The sequence below is a fragment of the Loxodonta africana genome, chromosome 17 (genome assembly GCF_030014295.1).
Source record: "Loxodonta africana isolate mLoxAfr1 chromosome 17, mLoxAfr1.hap2, whole genome shotgun sequence".
In the NCBI taxonomy this organism is placed as follows: Eukaryota; Metazoa; Chordata; class Mammalia; order Proboscidea; family Elephantidae; genus Loxodonta; species Loxodonta africana.
In genome coordinates this window covers 62575306-62593469 of record NC_087358.1, presented here as the reverse complement: position 1 = coordinate 62593469, position 18164 = coordinate 62575306, and the positions used below count along the sequence as shown (strand labels likewise).

At 39.7% G+C, this 18164-nt stretch overlaps 1 protein-coding gene across 11 annotated transcripts in view; it reads left to right on the top strand.

The window, feature by feature from the left end:
* ENOX1 (ecto-NOX disulfide-thiol exchanger 1) overlaps positions 1-18164 on the top strand; it is a 744157-nt gene that overhangs the window by 156508 nt on the left and 569485 nt on the right. For 10 of the 11 annotated variants that reach the window (XM_064270093.1, XM_064270088.1, XM_064270090.1 and 7 more), the window contains exon 2: positions 2135-2200. Coding sequence is in view for 2 of the 11 variants with exons in the window: in XM_064270088.1 (XP_064126158.1) it covers positions 2135-2200 (66 nt within the window). In the remaining 9 variants the exon portion in view is untranslated. Of the gene's footprint in view, positions 1-1847; positions 1908-2134; positions 2201-18164 lie in introns of those variants that run through there. The other variant, XM_023551263.2, reaches the window with a different exon arrangement.

Sequence of the window (18164 nt, the reverse complement as noted above, 5' to 3'; positions counted from 1 at the left end):
GTATGTGAGGGGGAAGGGAAGAAGGATGAGAATGATTTAAATACAGGAAAAAGAGCCAGGCAGTAAGAGGGGAGTGCACACTCTGGTCCCACTGAGAGCCCTCAGTTGCTCCCAGAAGTGCACCTGTATCCAAATAGCCAGTGTCCCTTGCTGCAGACGTTTTCCTGACTTTTGTATTCACCTTAACGCGATTCTCTTTGTGGTCCCTGTATTGCTGTTTGCGGTTTCATTGACACCGTGTGATTGAATAGCAAATGTGGAGGCACAGTCCTGTCATCCCAGACCCCTTGCAACGTTCAGCCAACTTCTGAGTCAGAGCTTCTTGCATCTGATGTTTGCCATTCCCCTTGTCTATAGGTTGGAGAATTGAAAGGGAAAAAGACATTCCTGGGGGCTGCCACATTTATACCTTGTGCATACAAATATTCAAAGCAGTTGGAAAAAACTGAATAAAATTGCAAATGAAAATTTTTTCCAAGTGACTCTTTCACTGCTGATCTGGTTAATTTTCCTAAAACAGTGCCATAGTAATTGTGTCTCTATGTGGGCTCCTTCCTGAAAGATCTTTCCTCTTCTTTTTTTGCAAAGCTCAGGTCACAAAGCCTTCCAGGTAATCCAGGTCTGGTTTAGGTGCTTTCTATGCTGTATTTGTCTTTCCTTCCTCTAGACTTTGGGCTCTTGGCCCTATATTGGTTATTATTGAGCAGCTAATTGGTGCTCAGTTATAACCAGTAATGAATAAGGGATGGCCTCTGATGCTGGTCTTTTGAACGTAAAACAAAATGCTTATGAAATCGCCACGCTTTTAGATATCAGTTTGGGGTTAGTTGACATGTTCTGTTGATTTAGCCAACTGTAAGAGGTTTTGGGAGAGCTTTTAGGATATTTGTCATCAGATTCATGCAGCCATAATAATTGTTAACTCACGGATACCAGGGAGTGGCCCTGAAGTTTCAGGCAGCCTATTATATTTTGTGATACAGGCCTAAGGAGTGAAGGGCGTTAGAACCCTGCTCTTCTGCCGTGAATGTGTGCACGAATCTCGTTAAGCTGCAGATCCTGTTTCAGCAGAGCTGGACTGTGCACCTCGGCCTCAGCCTTTTAGGCTCCTCAGTGAGGTCGATGCTGCCGGTCCATGGGCCACACTTCGAGTAAAAAGGCTTTAAAAGGCCTTCTAGAAAATAAAGTTGATATTTATTCTATGACAATATCTAGGTGTACTGTATAGTTTGCCGAGCAATGCATTTGCTGAGAAGAAACCTATAAGTATCTGACTCTTACTCCAACTTGGAAATTTGTAAGAAAAAATAGTATACCCAATAGTGATTAGCCCCCAAACTGCTTTTGAATGATACTGTAGGTTGTACTGACCTTAATTCATATACAGCTTTATTTACTCAGGCTTTCTCAGATTTCGGAGGGGCACTGGTGGCACAGTGATTAAGAGCTTAGCTGCTAACCAAAAGGTCAGCAGTTTGAATCCACCAGCCTCTCTTTGGAAACCCTCTGGGGCAGTTCAGCTCTGTCCTAGGATGTTTATAGATTGGGATCAATTTGAAGGCAACAGATTTGGTTCTTTGTTTTTTGTTTTTTTTTAAGACCTAGCACTAAGGAGCCCTGGTTGCACAGTGGTTAAGCCCTTGGCTGCTAACTGAAGCATAGGCGGTTTCAACCCACCAACTGCTCCACAGGAGAAGGATGTGGCAGTCTGCTTCTGTGATGATTTACAGCATTGGAAACACTATGGGGCAGTTTAGCTATGAGTCAGAAGTGACTCGATGGCAGTGGGTTTTTTTTTTTTTTTTTGGCCCTAGCACTGGCCCTGGTGTAGCTTCTGTAGCAACACAGACTGCTTTTGAAGCCGAAATATTCTTTGAAAGATTGACAGTGCAAGGGCAGTGTTTATGGTATGACCTTCACATTTATTGATTGTTACTAGGTTAGCACTGTGCAGAGACCTTCTCCAAGGGCAGCCAATGGGAATGGCTAGAAACAGAAAGGACAGTATTCTGTTCAGACTTTTCAAGCAAGACCTTGCATCTGCTTACCTATGTTCAAGTAGCTCTCTTAATTTGATGTTTGCATTTTTTTTCTAATAAAAAAAAAGTTTAATAGGATGGCCTTTATTTTACAGGTCCTTTGCAGCCAGCACGACATCATCTTTTGAACACGTGGAGGAGAGCAAGCTCACCTTACTCAGGTAAAGGGATGGTGTGTGCCTCGCGAATGACAAGCAGAAATAAAGGCAGGTTGTCATTGTTTGAGAAGTGATGCAGCTTGATTGTAGTGACGTCATCATCTGTGTGAGTTATGCCGGGGGGTTCTAAGGGCTTCTGGTAAAGGATGTCAGCCAATGAATTAACATGTTTGGGGAGCACCTACAAAGTACCTTTATATAAGGGGAACTCTGTAAACAACTGGCAAGGAACGGAACTGGTCACTTGAAACCTCTTTCCAACTTCTACATGGTTAACATAGTATTGTGACTATGGGTCACCTTTGCTACCTTATCAAAGGCTTTGATCTTTTCTATATTTATGTGAATATGTGAATGCTGAAGATTCTTCTAACTGAAGTTTTGTCTATGTCCCCTTGTCTGAAGTTTCTCCTCTAAATTCTCTTTGCATTTTCTTTTTTAAATAAATGTATGTCCCACAACTTTCGCTTGCCCAAACAGGTCACCAGGATTAATTTTCCATTAACCTTTATTGCTTCTGTTTCCTTCTGATCATCTTTTTAGAGGATTAAACAATCCTCATTGGATCAGCCTTTCCTTAGGATATATAAACCATCTTTTCCTTTGATTGCCTTTATTAGACTGAAATACATGGTGGTGATCAGTGGTCCAGAGACTGAACCTGGCCTCACTGACTGGGCCAAAGCATCTCCCTAGACAGACTCAGGTTAGGAGTTTTGTTGATTGTGGCAGCTTTGAGTTTGTCATTGGGCTTGCTGCATTTGTGGTCTTATCTAAGGGTAACCAGTCAACCAATTGCCTTCAAACAGTTTTGACTTGTGGTGACCCCATGTGCATCAGAGTAGGACTGTGCACCACAGGGGTTTCAATGGCTGATTTTTTGGAAATAGATTGCCCGACCTTTATTTTGAGGCACTTCTGGGTGGACTCGAGCCTCTAACCTTTCAATTAGCAGCTGAGTGCATTAACTGTTTACACCAGCCAAGGACTCCTATCTAACGGTGAAAGACTTAATTTTCCTTGAATTAAGAATCAACAGTAGAGAATCCAGCACAGTACCTGCTGCTTAATATTTGTTGAATAAATGAATGGTAAAGACATGATGGCCATGGGCAAATATAATTTGAAAGAGCAAAGTGCAGTGACCAGAAGTGGGCAGGTATTACGCTGACCCTTGTGTTCAGGGAACTCTTACATGCAGGATAGTCCAAGTTGAACAACATCGTAAATGTGATATAATTTTTCCTTTGAAAGTAATGGTGGGTGAGGGGTTATAAAATATGGTGCTCTGTGTGCGCTGTTCTGCCTTCTCTACTGGCTTCGTATGCTGAACTGCCAATTTATATGCCGCCTCCATCAGCCCATCAAGATAGCTTTCCAACTAATTCGGTACCATTTAGATAATACTTAGCTAGGCTATTCTTTCTTCCCAGCTGTATCGCTTTGTACTTATTGCATTTAAAGCTTTGCTCCCTAGCTATACTCTATAAATGCTACCCTGAAGAGACCTGCTCTAGTCGTGTCTTTTCCCTTCTCTGCATTCTGAGCCTGAAATTATTAGATGTTAATCTTTTGAATGTTTAGATTTGGGTATTGATAAAATAGAGGCTACTGGCCTCGAGGTAGTACTTAAATGATCGGTTCTTTAATAGAGAAGTTTATTTGGAAAACCATTATTTCCTGTTAGAATAGTGCTTTCTGGCCAAATCTGCTGTAATTTCTGGGAAAGAATGACCTTTTAATACCAGAGGAAGTCTCCTGCTGAGAGAAGTCAAAGACCAGGGGCAGATTTCCTTCGGTCTCTGTGAATGCATTTAAGCCTCTGGTCTGGTGCTGAGTGCCTCTGCCGTAAGCAGTCAGGCTGAGGCCTGGAGACTGATGGTGTGGGCCAGCTCACCTGCCGGAAGGCTGTACTGCAGACGTGCTGGAACCGTTTCCTTACAGACTTCCCGACCCCACCACTTGCTTCCTTGCTCTTGAGGCTAAGGCTGCCTGGTGTCCCCCGGCCAAGTGGTAACATAAGCGTACACAACACTGGACTTAGAAGATGGTGACAGGCAGCAGAAAATAAAAATCCACATTCGTATTTTTCACACTGACATTAGTCCTAAGAAAACTGGTAAATCAAATGGCGAGTATTTATGGAGCGTGTGATGCGTGCCGGCACTGTTTCACCACACGCCATATGTGGATGTATAACTTCATCCTGGTGCCTCCGCTGCCTGCTTTTCTGTTTTATTCAAGAGCTTACTACCCTCGCTTAGAGGCCTTCTGTGATTTTCCACGTCTGCTCTCCTTGTTTGGTTTATGAAATGTCTGTAGCACTTCATTAAAATGGCTGCCAATCCATTTGTTTCGGTCATTGACGATTACATGTAGAGTTCTTTTCTCAATCTTGGAGCTGGGTGAACAATTACATCCTGGTAATTAAAATGTCCTTAAATACCTTGTTAACTACTCTAAAGTACACACCGCTACAATTATAACATCCTAATAAATCTTGTTTTAATAACTTGGTTATTTTTTGTGTACCTAGTAATTCTCTATTATTAAAGAGAAAATAGCACAGAAATAAAACCTTAAGTGCCTTGAATAATAAAAACTAATATATCATTGCTTAGTCTTTGCTTCACTCCCATTTTGCATTCTCCAATTTCACTAATCTTAGATTTCTGAAAACTCTGATGTAAGACTTTGGTGGAATTGGTAATAATGTATTCATTGTTAAGTTCTAATTTTTAAAAAAGGGGAAGTGACTTTTATGTCTTTTTAATTAATAATTAACATGGTAGTTTTTTTAGATCTCTGGAAGTTTTATGATATTATGGGAAATACTTCATGTATAGAAGTTATGTGTTGAATTAAGATTCTATTAAACTTTCTCAGAAAATGCTTGTACATAAATAAGTTAAAATATGAATGTTACTGTTTACTTTCTCAACCCTGGGTTCTTATCCTGCCTGTATCTCTGTCATGGTTACATCTTTGTTTCTTTTAAATCCACGAGTTTATGTTCAATACTTGTAAGTTGATAATGTAAAAGCAACGAAGAAAAGCAGTGGGTTACTGGAAGAGAACTTAGAAGCTCCTCAATCCTTGCTTCTCCTACATTTAGTTATCACAAGCTCTGTCAGGCTTCTACAGTTCTTTCACATTTTTACTTCTTTTTTCTATTTTATCAACAGCCATCCTTTTTCAGGCTTCTCTTTTCTTTTGTTTGTTCATACGATCGATCCATCCATCATTCATTCATTCATGTATTGTCCTCACATGTGCCAGCAATTGCTCTGACGATGCCATTAAGGATATTACCATTTAGGTGGGAGACGATCATGCAAAAATTACGGCTGCGATGGAGCTATGTATTATATGTACTTACTATATAAGTCTCCTTGTTAGGAGTCAAGGAATGCTTTATAGAGATAGTATTTGAGTGGAGATTGGAAGAAGGTGTAGAAAATTGCCAGATGGAGCAGTGGGGAGGAGAGAGACCATTCCAAAGGAGATGGAGTGGGATTGGCAATGACTATAGGGAGCATAGTATGTTTGTATATCCCATGTTGTTTGGGCTTTGCTGGAACATAAAGCAAGAAAGGGAAGGTGAGACTAGATGAGGCTCTACAGGAAGGCAAGACGCAAATCTTGAAGATCTTTCTACATATTTCTGAGCCTTCCTTTCTCATGTCTGCAAAATTGTAGTTGTCTTCAGTGCATCTACAACCTGCAATGAGGATGACTGTTTTCAGGACGGGCTATGTCCTGCTCTCCTTCCTGGCCCTTGCAATGGTCTCCCTGCTACCAAAGGCAAGTTGGACATTCCTTACATGGCTCTCGAAGATCTCAGCCTTTTCTGTCTTTTATTCACTCTGTATAAATCTTTTGCTCAGGTGGATTTGTTCTTGCACGCAGTTTGTTACCATTCCCTCCTAGCTCCCATTTTAAAAATCCTCCCATCCTTTAAGACCTCACTCAAATACATTCTCTATCAATTGTTTTCTGTACTCCTGAGTAATTTTACCCCTTCTGAACACCAGTAGAGCTTTCAGTGCACCCTTCACATCACAATTTTCACATGCTTCTTTATATCACAAGGTTTTTTTTTTTTTAAATAACATCCCAAGAAGGACTGCACACACGTTGAAGGCAAGGGCTATGTAACTGTTAACATGTCCTGTTTGTGCGGAAAGTGGGACTTTTGCATAGAGTAGATACTGCACTAAAGTTTCTTAAAAGAATGGAGGGAAACATAGTTATGTTAATTTGTAAAGCAGTTACAGAGGTGAAACTGGGGTATTGATTAACCGTCATGTGGATGAGCCAGTGGTGATGTCATGTCCAGATGAAACTTGCGGGGCAGAAAAATTGCCGGTGAAGCGGGAGGGATTGCATTAAAAAAAGGCAGGAATATATACAGAAAAGAGGCCCAGTCTGAAAATCAGTTAAACTACCCTAAGATTTAGAGAGGGAAGAAAAAACTTAGAAAGCCATTAGGCCACACGTGATTGTTCTTGTCAGTGAGTAACAAATGGCATGAGAAGTAAAGGCACCTATATTGCAGTAAGATGCTCTGCTGTGTATGTGAGCTGGCCTCTGGAAAACATGATTCAATTTAAGGCTTCTCAGTTGCAGATCTGGAGACAGTCATGACTTCAGAAATATATTTATGAGACTCAGTTGCCACTGAGCTCAAAAGACCATAATCCTATTAGCTGAGATTTTTTAGAAGGGTAAACATGAATAACTGAAGGAAGATATTGATTAGAGAAGTAATATGAACAGGAAAAATGGAATTAAAGTAATTGAGGCAATATTGGGACTAATGGACCTTGTTCTTTTAATGCCTTTCTTCTGCTTTTTGTATTGAGTTGGCCCTAAAGTCGATTGGGCTATGCACAAAAGGAGAAGGACATAATGGAGGAGTGAGCATTACTGTCTATAAAAAAATCAATCTGTTAGTCTTACAGAAGAACATCAATCAGTCTGTGAAATCAATTAACTGGGGTTTTTTACATTTAGCTTATAAGATAATGAGACAAATGATAAGAAATGACTGTATGCCTTGTGCATAGTAGAGACTCAGTAAATGTTTCTTGAGTGGAAGAACCCAAAGGATCCATGGACTTCATTTAAAAACAACTGGCAGTGTAAGTCCTTTTATCAGTACTAATCTAGCCACATCCCTCTGACTTGACTGCCTGTACCTAAGCCCCCAAAAAACCTGTAAATGTGGATTACTCAATTTCATTGATTCTCTTTTTGAAGCAACTTCTCTTCCTTTTCTGCTGCTAGGCTATCCAGCCCAGCTTCACAGGACCTTGGATCTTTGGATTATAGACTTTTAGTCTATGCAGCCATCAAAGATTAAATTTCCTGAAACACCATATTGATGACATTTCTGCCTATTCAGAAACCTTTAGTGTCTCTTCTTTGTCTAAAAAGATAAAGTCTCATAGTACTTTAGAGTTCATTCTCCATAACCTGGCTTTGGGGAACTCCTGCATTCTGACATCACCTCCTACCCATCTGTGTTTAACTCCCATTTATCCCCTACTGAAAGCCTCTTCATTGCTTCATCCCATTTTTGAACATGTACAATGCTCTTCTTGGAATCCTTCCTGTCATGTCTCTGTCCATCCAGTTAGAGTTTGTTTCCTTCAGGCAGTAGTTACATTTCCTTAAAACTGTGCACGATCAAATACTGTGTTATAAAGATAATTATTTCAGCAGGATAATTGTATGAGGGACTAAAGCATTTCAGGCTCACAGGAACAAAGTTATTTTACCTCGTTATTTCGACAATAATGGTGTTTCCAATCTCTGTAAGAGTGTAACTTCAAAACAAGAACATCCCTAAACAAAAATTTTACCATGTCTCTTTCCACAAGATTGTAGCTAAATGTTTTTTAAAATCATTTTTGCATTTTTATGACCCTCTATTGTGAGATAAACCAAAAACTAAACCCATTGCCCTGGAGTCAATTCTGACTTGTAGTGACTCAATAGGACAGAATAAAACTGCCCCATAAGGTTTCCAAGGCTATAATCTTTATGGAGGAAACCCTGGAACTGCAGTGGTTAAGACCAAAAGGTCAGCAGTTCGAATCCACCAGGTTCGCCTTAGAAACTCTATGGGGCAGTTCTACCCTGTCCTATAGGGTCACTATGAGTCAGAAACAACTCGATGGCAATGGGTTTGGTTTTGGTTTGAATCGTTACAGAAGCAGACTGCCACATCTTTCTCCTGCAAAGTGGCTAGAACTTCTGACCTTTCACTTAGCGGCTGAGCGGTTAACCACTGTGCCACCAGGGCTCCTACTGTTAGAGAAACTGAGTATAAAGACACTTTAAGCAGCTGTGTTGTAAGTAGAAGTGCATATTTTTAAATGATAGCAGCCCTCCCCAATCAATTGATCACTTTATATGTAGTTCACATTATGCAGACTCTGCAGAAGAAATGTCTGTAACATGTATTTTTCAAAATTGAGTTTGAGCCCTTTTTTCTCCATTGAGTTTACCTCTACTTATAAGTCCCTTTCTTCTGATCTTGTATTAAGTTATTGCCTGCTGATTTTCCCCTCTGAAATCCCCTTTTATGCTATCAATTCAAGAACCTGTGTAACAGTTAACCATTTTGAGATTTTTTTTTTAAGAGGCTTTTTAGAAGCAAGGACATGTTTTCATTTCTCACAATGTCCAACACATTGTTAAAACAATGAGATATACTGGTTTATCAGAGCATGAAATTATGAAATATAGTTTCCCCTAAATCCTCAAATTCCTATTTTTCCTACTCCCTGTTCCTCTCAAAACATTGGGACTTGTCTTAATTAACGGTGAGAGAAGTGAGTCAGTGTGTAAGGATGAAGAGTGACTGAGAGGTTTTGGGTTAAAGATGGCCACTCAAATCCATATATTTGCTCTTGGCCCTCTCCAGATCTCAAATTACTGTAACACTTAAGAGATTTTTTTTTAAGACACAGACCTACAAGAACAAGGAAATGAGGCAATAGCCACAGCCTTTTGTAAGCTGAGATGCAGATGGACGCACGCTAACTTACTTAGCAGGCCTGAGAAAAATTGAATTTTAACAGAGGAGAAAAGGAAAAAGCAACCCAACTTACACAGAGGAATCCTGCAAAAACTCAGGAATTTTCAGCAGCAAGAACCGCTAGAAATAACGGTGACGTGAGGTTAAAAGAGGCATATGGGTTGATCGGCCCCTACTTTATACAGGCCAGTGACTGCTTCTCTTCACTCTGACAGATAGACGAGACTCTTTTTTCTATAGAAATGATGAAACAGGAGATTTCTGGATTGGAAGCCAATAAAAAATTTGAAATCCATCTTATAGTCTTGAAATCAGAGGGATTTCTGTTGATTGCCAAATCCTGAGAACCATAGCCACCTTCTTCTCCTGCACCTTAGCCTGCGAGCAGCCAGGATATCTTACTGTAGGAAACTCCAAAGAACTCCTTAGTGATCTGACATAAAAAGACCAGAGGATACTGACATCAAGGCTTCTGCAGGAAAAGAGGCCAAGAAGAACAACAACCCTAAAATAAATTCCATATCAGGAAGCCCCCAAACCTCCCCATCAGCTCTGTAGTACCCCACCCTTAAGTATGGTCAAACAGCCAAGGACCGTCAGACATTTGAGAAAAGCCTCTCTTATGAGAGACAGAGACTAGAACGTGGAAACAGAAAAAAATTTCGATGAAACTGAGCGTTTGTATAAAGAAGAAATCTTTAAAAAAAAAAAAAATCATTAGGGAGGCATAATATTGCAACCATGAAATAAGAACAGAATTTATAAGGGCTAGGGTAATTTCCTAGAAAGTAGAAAAAAGAAGAAAAGAAAGAAAGGAAAAGATAATAGAAAAGACATTCATAGGATTGGCCCAGAAGGTCCAATGTCTAAAAATAGTAATTCCAGATGAGAGAATATAGAAAATGTCAGATGGAAAACCTTCAAAGGGACAATTCAGTAATCCCACAACCAAAGGTAGAAGTTTCCAGATTAAAAGGAAATACCACAACAGCATTCTGAAACCTTAGAACACTAAAATGTACTCCAGTAAATCACGGGGCTTACTAATAAAAAGACCTGAGATCTCAGAGACAGGACCAACACAGGAGCCAGCTGAGGAGTCGCTGAGATGCTGGTGAGAAGAGATCTCGAGCTATACACCAAGGAGCGTTGGTCAACCATTGAAACTGGAGTGGTAGAGGGTCCAGCAGAGACTTCTTCAAGATAATAAAATTTATAAAACACCTAATGTGTTTGTACTGAGAAGAGATATACAAATCTGGGGAGACTATAGGGGTAAATAACCTTATGGTAAGTACATAGAAAACTAAAATGGTAAGTACATAGAAAACTAAAGATAAAATGTAACAGGTATTAACTCCAGGGAAAACAAAAGTGCAGAAAAGAAAGTGTAACGATACACTAAATGATTCAGCTATCAATAGTGTTTCAGTAGCCATAATGATGTAAACAGATATTTAATGCAGCTGACATTACCACATGATTTTGAGAGGATTGGAGCATGGAGTATGCACCTGTGTATGAAAGACAACTAAATCCTCACCTTCCTCATTAGGAGGTTAATAGACAATATGTAAAATTGAAAAACCAAGAAGTAGTAATATAACATTATTATAATATAAGCATATTATTTAAATCACTGCTTCTGAATTTCTCCCTCATTATGGCACACATAGTCACTTATACTAAATAATGTGGCAAGCTGGAGAATATTTGGAGAAGACTGAATAGATACAAAATTTCCAAATAAAAGCTTTTCAGATCTTTAAATGAGAAACCTGCGCTTGCATTCGTGAACATAATTTATTTTTATATTAGCTTATATTCCTGAAATGGCTAAACAAACAAACAAACAAAATTTTAATTTTATTGTGTTTTAAGTGATAGTTTACATTGCAAATTAGTTTCTTATTCGGGAATTTATACACATTGCTTTTTGACATTGATTGCAGTTCTCACAGTGTGTCAGCACTCTCCCCCTTTCCCTTTCTACCCCAAGTTCCCCATGTCCATTAGTCCAAGTTTCCTGTCCTCCTTGCTTTCTTGTCTTTGCTTCTGGGCAGGTGGTGCCCATTTGGTCTTGTATACTTCATTGAGCTGAGAAGCAGGATCCTTGCATGTGTTATTTTTGTTACATAGTCCTGTTTAATCTTTGAAGGGTAGACTTCAGAAGTGGCTTCAGTTCTGAATTCACAGGGTTTCCAGGGACCATAGTCTCTGGGATTCCTCCAGTTTCTGTCAGACTAGTTAAATCTGATCTTTTTTGGGGAATTTGAGTTTTGTTCTACATTTTTCTCTCACTCTGTTTGGAATCCTGCCTTGTGATCCCTGTTAGAGCTGTCAGTGGTGGTACCCAGGCACCATCTAGTTCTTCTGGGCTCTGGCTGGTGGAGGCTGTGGTTCATGGGGTCCATCAGTCCCTTGGACTAGTATTTTCCTTATGTCTTTGGTTTTCTTCCTTCTCCTTTGCCCTGAATGTGATGGGATGAATATTTTGGTCTTTCAGATGGCCACTTGAAAGCTTTTAAAACCCCAAATGCTACTCACCAGAATAGGGTGTAGAACATTTTCTTTATGAACTATGTTATGCTGATGGACCTAGATGTCCCCCGAGACCATGGTCCTCAGCCCTCGGCCCCAGTATCCTGGTCCTTCAAGGTGTTTGGATGTGTCTAGGAAGCTTCTGTGACTTTGCCTTGGTCAAGTTATGCTGACTTCCCCTATACTGTGTGTTGTCTTTCCCTTCACCACAGTTAACGCTTGACCACTATGTAGTAATTTTACCTCTCCACCCCTGCACTCCCTTGTAACTATCAAAGACTTTTTTTTTCTATGTGTAAACCTTTGGGTTTTTTTTTTTAGGTTTTTAAACCTTTTCTTGAGTTTTTATAACAGTGGTCTCATAAAATATTTGTCCATTTGTGATTGATTTATTTCACTCAGCATAATGCTTTTCAGATTCATCCATGTTGTGAGATGTTTTACAGATTCATCACTGTTCTTTATTGTTGCATAGTATTCCATTGTGTGTATGTACCATAGTTTGTTTATCCATTCATCTGCTGATGGGTGCTTAGGTTGTTTCCACCTTTTTACTATTGTCAATAATGCTGCAGTGAACATGGGTGTGCATACATCTATTCATGTGACAGCTGTTATTTCTCTAGGATATATTCCTAGGAGTGAGATTGCTGGATAGTATGATATTTCCATTTCTATCTTTTTAAGGAGGCACCATATCATTTTCCATAGTGGTTGCACCATTTTACATTCCCACTAGCAGTGCATGAGAGTTCCAGCCTCCCCACAACCTCTCCAACATTTGTTCTTTTTTTTTTTTGATTTGTGCCAGTTATATTGTGATGAGATGGTATCTCATTGTAGTTTTGATTTGCATTTCTCTCATGGCTGATGATCACAAGCATTTCCCATGTGTCTGTTAGCTGCCTGAATGTCTTCTTTGGTGAAGTGTCTGTTCATATCCTTTGCCCATTTTTTAATTGGATTATTTGTCTTTTTGTTGTTGAGGTATTGAAATATTCTATAGATTTTAGAGATAATACCTTTGTTGGATATGTGGTAGCCAAACATTTTTTTCTCAGTTTGTTGGTTCTCTTTTTACTCTTTTATTGAAGTCTTTTGTTGAGTATAAGTGTTTAATTTTTAGGAGCTCCTAGTTATCTACTTTATGTTCTGGTATTTGTGCATTATTAATTATAGTTTCAACACAATTCTTGATCAAGATTTGAGTAACTCTTACTTCAAATTATTGTTATCCACTATCAATGAGACACTGCACAGGAGTGATTAAACAAAACAAAACAAAGCTCCAGCCCTTTTACTGAAAAAAGAAAAAAAACAAACAAAAAAAAAAAACCTTTTACTACCATTCCAAATTTATAGCAGTTAAAATTATATTTAACAAATTCATTAGCTACCTGGTTTCTTTGCTAAATAAATTTGATATTACAATAATTCCAATGGATTTCAGATCCAATTGACTTTTCTTCCTACAGAGTAATTAAAAATATGATGAAACCTTAATTTGTAAAATGTGTGTTCATTGTTAGAGCAGTTACCCGTAGCTAGCTTGGATGCCACTAAAAAAGTCACATTAGCCACCAAATGGGCAGAAGTATCTGATACCCATAAAAACCAGATTTGGTGAGTTGCCATTTGTAGGCTTGCCCACCAGGAACCCCGCCCTCAAGTTTCTAGATCCCCACCTTCAGCCAGCTGCACTGTAGGTACCTGTAATGCAAGCTTTCCTAGCAACTCCATAGGATGCTTTTCCACCAAGGGCAGTGGTGTTTTCTCTAGCACGTGCTGTAGCGGGCATCCAGGGAAATGCTGAATGCCTTTTGGTGGAGCAGTGAGTACCATGGTCTGCAGGAAACTGATGGCTGGATGCCTCAGCTCTCTCAGGCCCCACCTGGTTTGTCTAAGGCTGCTGGTGAGCCATACCTCACAACATACCTGGAGTCAATTCATAGCACAGCAGTGTGCCAAGATCTACCAGTTTGGAAGCTCTGATTTCCAGATGTTGAAGCAAACTTCAAAGTAATCACTTAAAAAGTTGAAAGCAGTTACCTCTGAGCCTGGAACTGTTCAACAGTTGAAACTGTGTTATGAGTAAATTGGTGTAAATATAGACTTTTTTTTTTCTTTTTTTAGTTACCTCTCATGTGGTCACATCAGGTCTTCTAGACTTTTTGCCTTGTCCAGGCACTGGAGAGAGCTGATCTCAACTCTCTCTTCATGAGATGAGATGGTAACCATGTATATAATTGTGGGATCTGGTCTACTTCTTAAATTCAGAGGCTGTTCTGTTTGTGAGTTACCATTTTGTCTCAAGGATTAAGAAGAGTACAATAAATCTTCAATACAGCAAATGCTATTTGTTAATAAATAGAAAAAGAGAAGTTGAAATTAATTTGAAATATAGCTTGCGTTTTGAATCTTCAATTGATTATTTCCTGCTGCCCCTTTAGCATACTCCTAGGAAAGTCAGCAGTGATGTTTTAGGAAAAGGTGGGGACTTGACAGTCACTCTTTCACTAAATTATCTAGAAAGGAAGAAAGGCACTTGAGAATACGTGGCAGAGAACTCTCATTCTGCAGAGGGTGGAGAGCATGGCCACTTGGTGCCCTCTGTAGTCAAGGCTGAAACAGGAAACAGTGGCTCCTTAATTTGCTGTTCAGCTAATGGGCCTGCTGATTTGTTCTCATTTTCCAGGCTTCAAATATGTCCTTAACAACCTCTCAAGGATTTTGTACTTTTAGCCTGAGGTCTGTATGTTTCATTTTTCCTTTTGTTCTTCACTTTCATTGCCTTTCCCTGTTTCATCTTCTGAGAGGTTCAGAATAATCGATGGTATGCTCTGAATAATTTGGATGAAGGTTGTGACATGTCTTGATGTTAAGCCACTTCACAATCCTGGGAAATAGTTCCTGCTTGCATTAGCAAGAGCTTAATGCAGGTGAACTTTAAAGTCTTAATTTTTAAAAAATTTATATTTTTGCCAGTCATGACTGAAAAACATTAGCATTCTTTCATCCCATATTACTGGCTACACTTAACAAAGGTTTTCAAAAAGTACTAGAATGGCTCCTCGCCGTTCCTGAAGGAGCAGAGTATTCATTTACCCACTGAATTACTATTAAATATTTTTTAAAGTTTTTCAAAAATATATCCATAAATATATGTCTATATAATGTGCATAAATCACAATAGGAAATGTATTCTGATATGCTGCATAATAATGCTTGTTTAGATAGGGTTACATGTCTTAAGAGAATTAGCCAAGGGGGAAGTTTAAACTTTGGGGAGGTTTCTAATTTGAGACTTCTTTTTGAGAAAAGATAAAAATAAGAGTGCTTTGACATGAAGTCAAGATAGTGATTAATCAGGTAATAATACTTTTTTGCCCCAGGATTTCTGGGATGTGAAGCTGAGGACATGAACCCAAACCTCATGATCTCAGTCAGGGGTGGTTGAAAACCAGGAGGAGTCAGTTATTTAAGAGATGACATCAAAGCAAACCTACCAGCTCTTGAAATTTTCCAGTGAAAAATGAACAGATGTCTTTTTTTTTTTTTTTTTCGGTCTTAAGGGCGACTGTCCTGAGTAGAGATTAGAATGAAAGCAGAACACACTTGGGGAGAAGTGGTGAGAGATGGCTTTGTCCAACCATCTGGAGAGCAGAGGGTGCAGTAGACAGAAGCAGAGAAAGGGAGCTGGGAGACAGTGAGAAAGGAAGGCAATCAGGGAGAAGAAGGAAGTCAGCTGGTAGACTTGAGATCCGGGGTTGAAATTTAATTTAAGAAGAAACATTTGGAATGTTTGGCAACAAGCGACGTGATCAGAATGACACTTGGGGGAAATGATTCTTGCTGTGGGTTATAAAATAGCTCAGAGAGAAGGAAGAATGCAGACGCATGATGAGAAGGACTTCAGCTAAAGAAGGAAGAATGAGAAGGGGTTGGACTTGGTGACAGGATTGATAGGAAAGATAGAAGATGAAGAGAAGCTACAGATAACTTTAGGTTGAGGCTGGCTTGCTGCCTTCCAAGCCCACCAGTCCAAAAAAGGCAGGGAATCCAAAGGATTGTCCAAATGCCTTATGGAGTGGGTCAGTTCTCTTCCCAGTTATGAATCTTCAGTAGAAAAGGAGCAGCTTGCAAGAGTTAGAAATTTGTTAAGGAAAGCGATCAGTTCTTTCTTGGAAATGCTACCGTCTCTCCCCTTTACAGGACCCTCTCCCAGAAGATCCTACAGACAGCAATAAACGAAGGAGTGTGCTAAGAGCTAGAGGTTGCAGAAGGAAGTGTAGATCTGGGAATCATCTGTGTGCATACAGTAATTGGATCCCGGTGTGTGGATAAACACTCCATGTCACAGAGCGAAGAGGGCCAAGAATGGAGGCTGGAAAGCAAATACTGTGAGCTGCTTCGGGAAAAGGCCAAGGCAGAGGAGCCAGAGAAGGAGTGGTCAGTGTCATATTCAGCCCATAAAATTGTTTGATCTACACTTTAAATGGATATTTGCTTCATTAGAGCTGCCAGCATGATTTGTGCTTTTTGGCCATAAGCAAAGGGGCAGTTCCATTCCCTAAGACTTAGCAGGCACAGAGAATTCACTTTCTAAGTGAATTCACAGCAAGACCACATCCAAGAATGGGTATGACTGAGCAGATGTTCAGCTACCCGAGATCTGTTCATCAGTCCCTCCTCTTTTTTAACAGTACAATTAACTCTTACTCTTCTTAGAGTTGACTATGAACATGCTTTAAATGCATATCAGGAAGGAAAGACAGCTTTCAAGTAAATCCTGGACTCCAAAATGATAAGTTATTAAATAAAGGGATTTAATATATTTAATAAATATTTTCTACATTTCAGTCAAAATCAAACAGCCCCGCCTACCTAGTAGAATGGATTAAAATACTGTTGAGCGCCTTGTTAGGTGGAAGTTGGAAACCCCTTTAAATCTCTTATTTTTCCTTCAGTGAAAGAGCAGAATCAGCTGTATTTTGCCGTGTTTCCTCAATGTTGGAGTCTGTACAGTGGAGTAAGGATTTCCTTAGTGATTCAGTGGTGACTGTTTTTGTTTTTTGGTCAAATTATTAGTAAAATAATCTGGTTGAAAATCTGGGTACCATCAGCACCCCACATCTGTACAGTACCAAGTGGTCCTGTTGCTTCGCCTGGTGAGTGGGATTGGCATGGATAATTCAAGTTTTGATCGAACTAAGATACTAACTTCTCAAGCTCTGCAAGGAGACTGCTCAGCTGACTATGTGACGCTCACGTGGGATGTGGGGAGTTAATATTTTCTGGGAAGAATTTGAATGCTAGAATTTATTGTCTTTTGCACATATAAATTTTAAACCTTAATGTTGAGCTTTTCTGGTTATTTGCATTTAATATGCATGCAAATTCACAATGTATACTATAGCCTAGAACATAATTTATAAATCGGTACTTTCCCTGGTTTGTAGTGATTTTGGGCGCTTAAAAAATTAATACTTTAAAGAAATATATTTAAAAAAAAATTTATTCATGGTATCTTTAGTTTCCAAAGAAAAATAGTACATTCTCTACTGGAAAGGCAGATCCCTGCTGTAATTTGTCTGTGTATTAAAAATTGTGCATAATGCTAAAGGTTAGAATATTTTTATTTATCTTTCATATGAATGGGTTTGGATTAGGTGGTGCAGATGTTTGTATTTGCCTCCGTGAACAATGCTGAAAAATATGTGTTGTTGAAGCATGATTGCAACCTACAGCATTCTGGTACGATGGGGGGTGAGTCATTTCAGTGATAAACACACCTCGAGTAATAGAGCAGCATATTGTACTTGGAAGGGGAAGAAGATCAGCTCTGTGTGCAGAGAAGCAAGGGTGGGGGAATCCCAGAGAGGGACTCTGTAGCCTCTCTGGCTGCCATTTAGGTCTGTCGTCGTGGCAACTGAAACATCACCATCAGTCCTGTCCCCAGGCAGGGAACTCCAGTCATCCTTGACTCTGCCTTGACCTTTTCTCTTCCCCTTCCAATCTGTCACTGGGTTCTGCCCAGCAGACCCCAAGCAGCTTCGGATTTTCTTTTCCCTCACATCTCTAGGCCACCCCCAGGTACTGTTCTTTCCTCTCTGGACGATTGAAACCTTATCACTGGCCTCCTGGCTTCTCAGCTGTTTACCTCTTCAATCAGCTCCAAACAAGGCTGCCCAAACCTTCCTTCCACTATTGAAGTGAAGTCGTCTTTCACTTGAGACCTCCGGGGATTCGGTGTCCTCTGCAGCAAGCAGACATTCTTCCTCAACTTCAGCAGTCTGCTCTGGCATACTATTTAAAATAATTTTTTCACATTCTTCTCTCTGAACTGCACTTCTTTCATGCCTGTTAGTCACCCTCCCC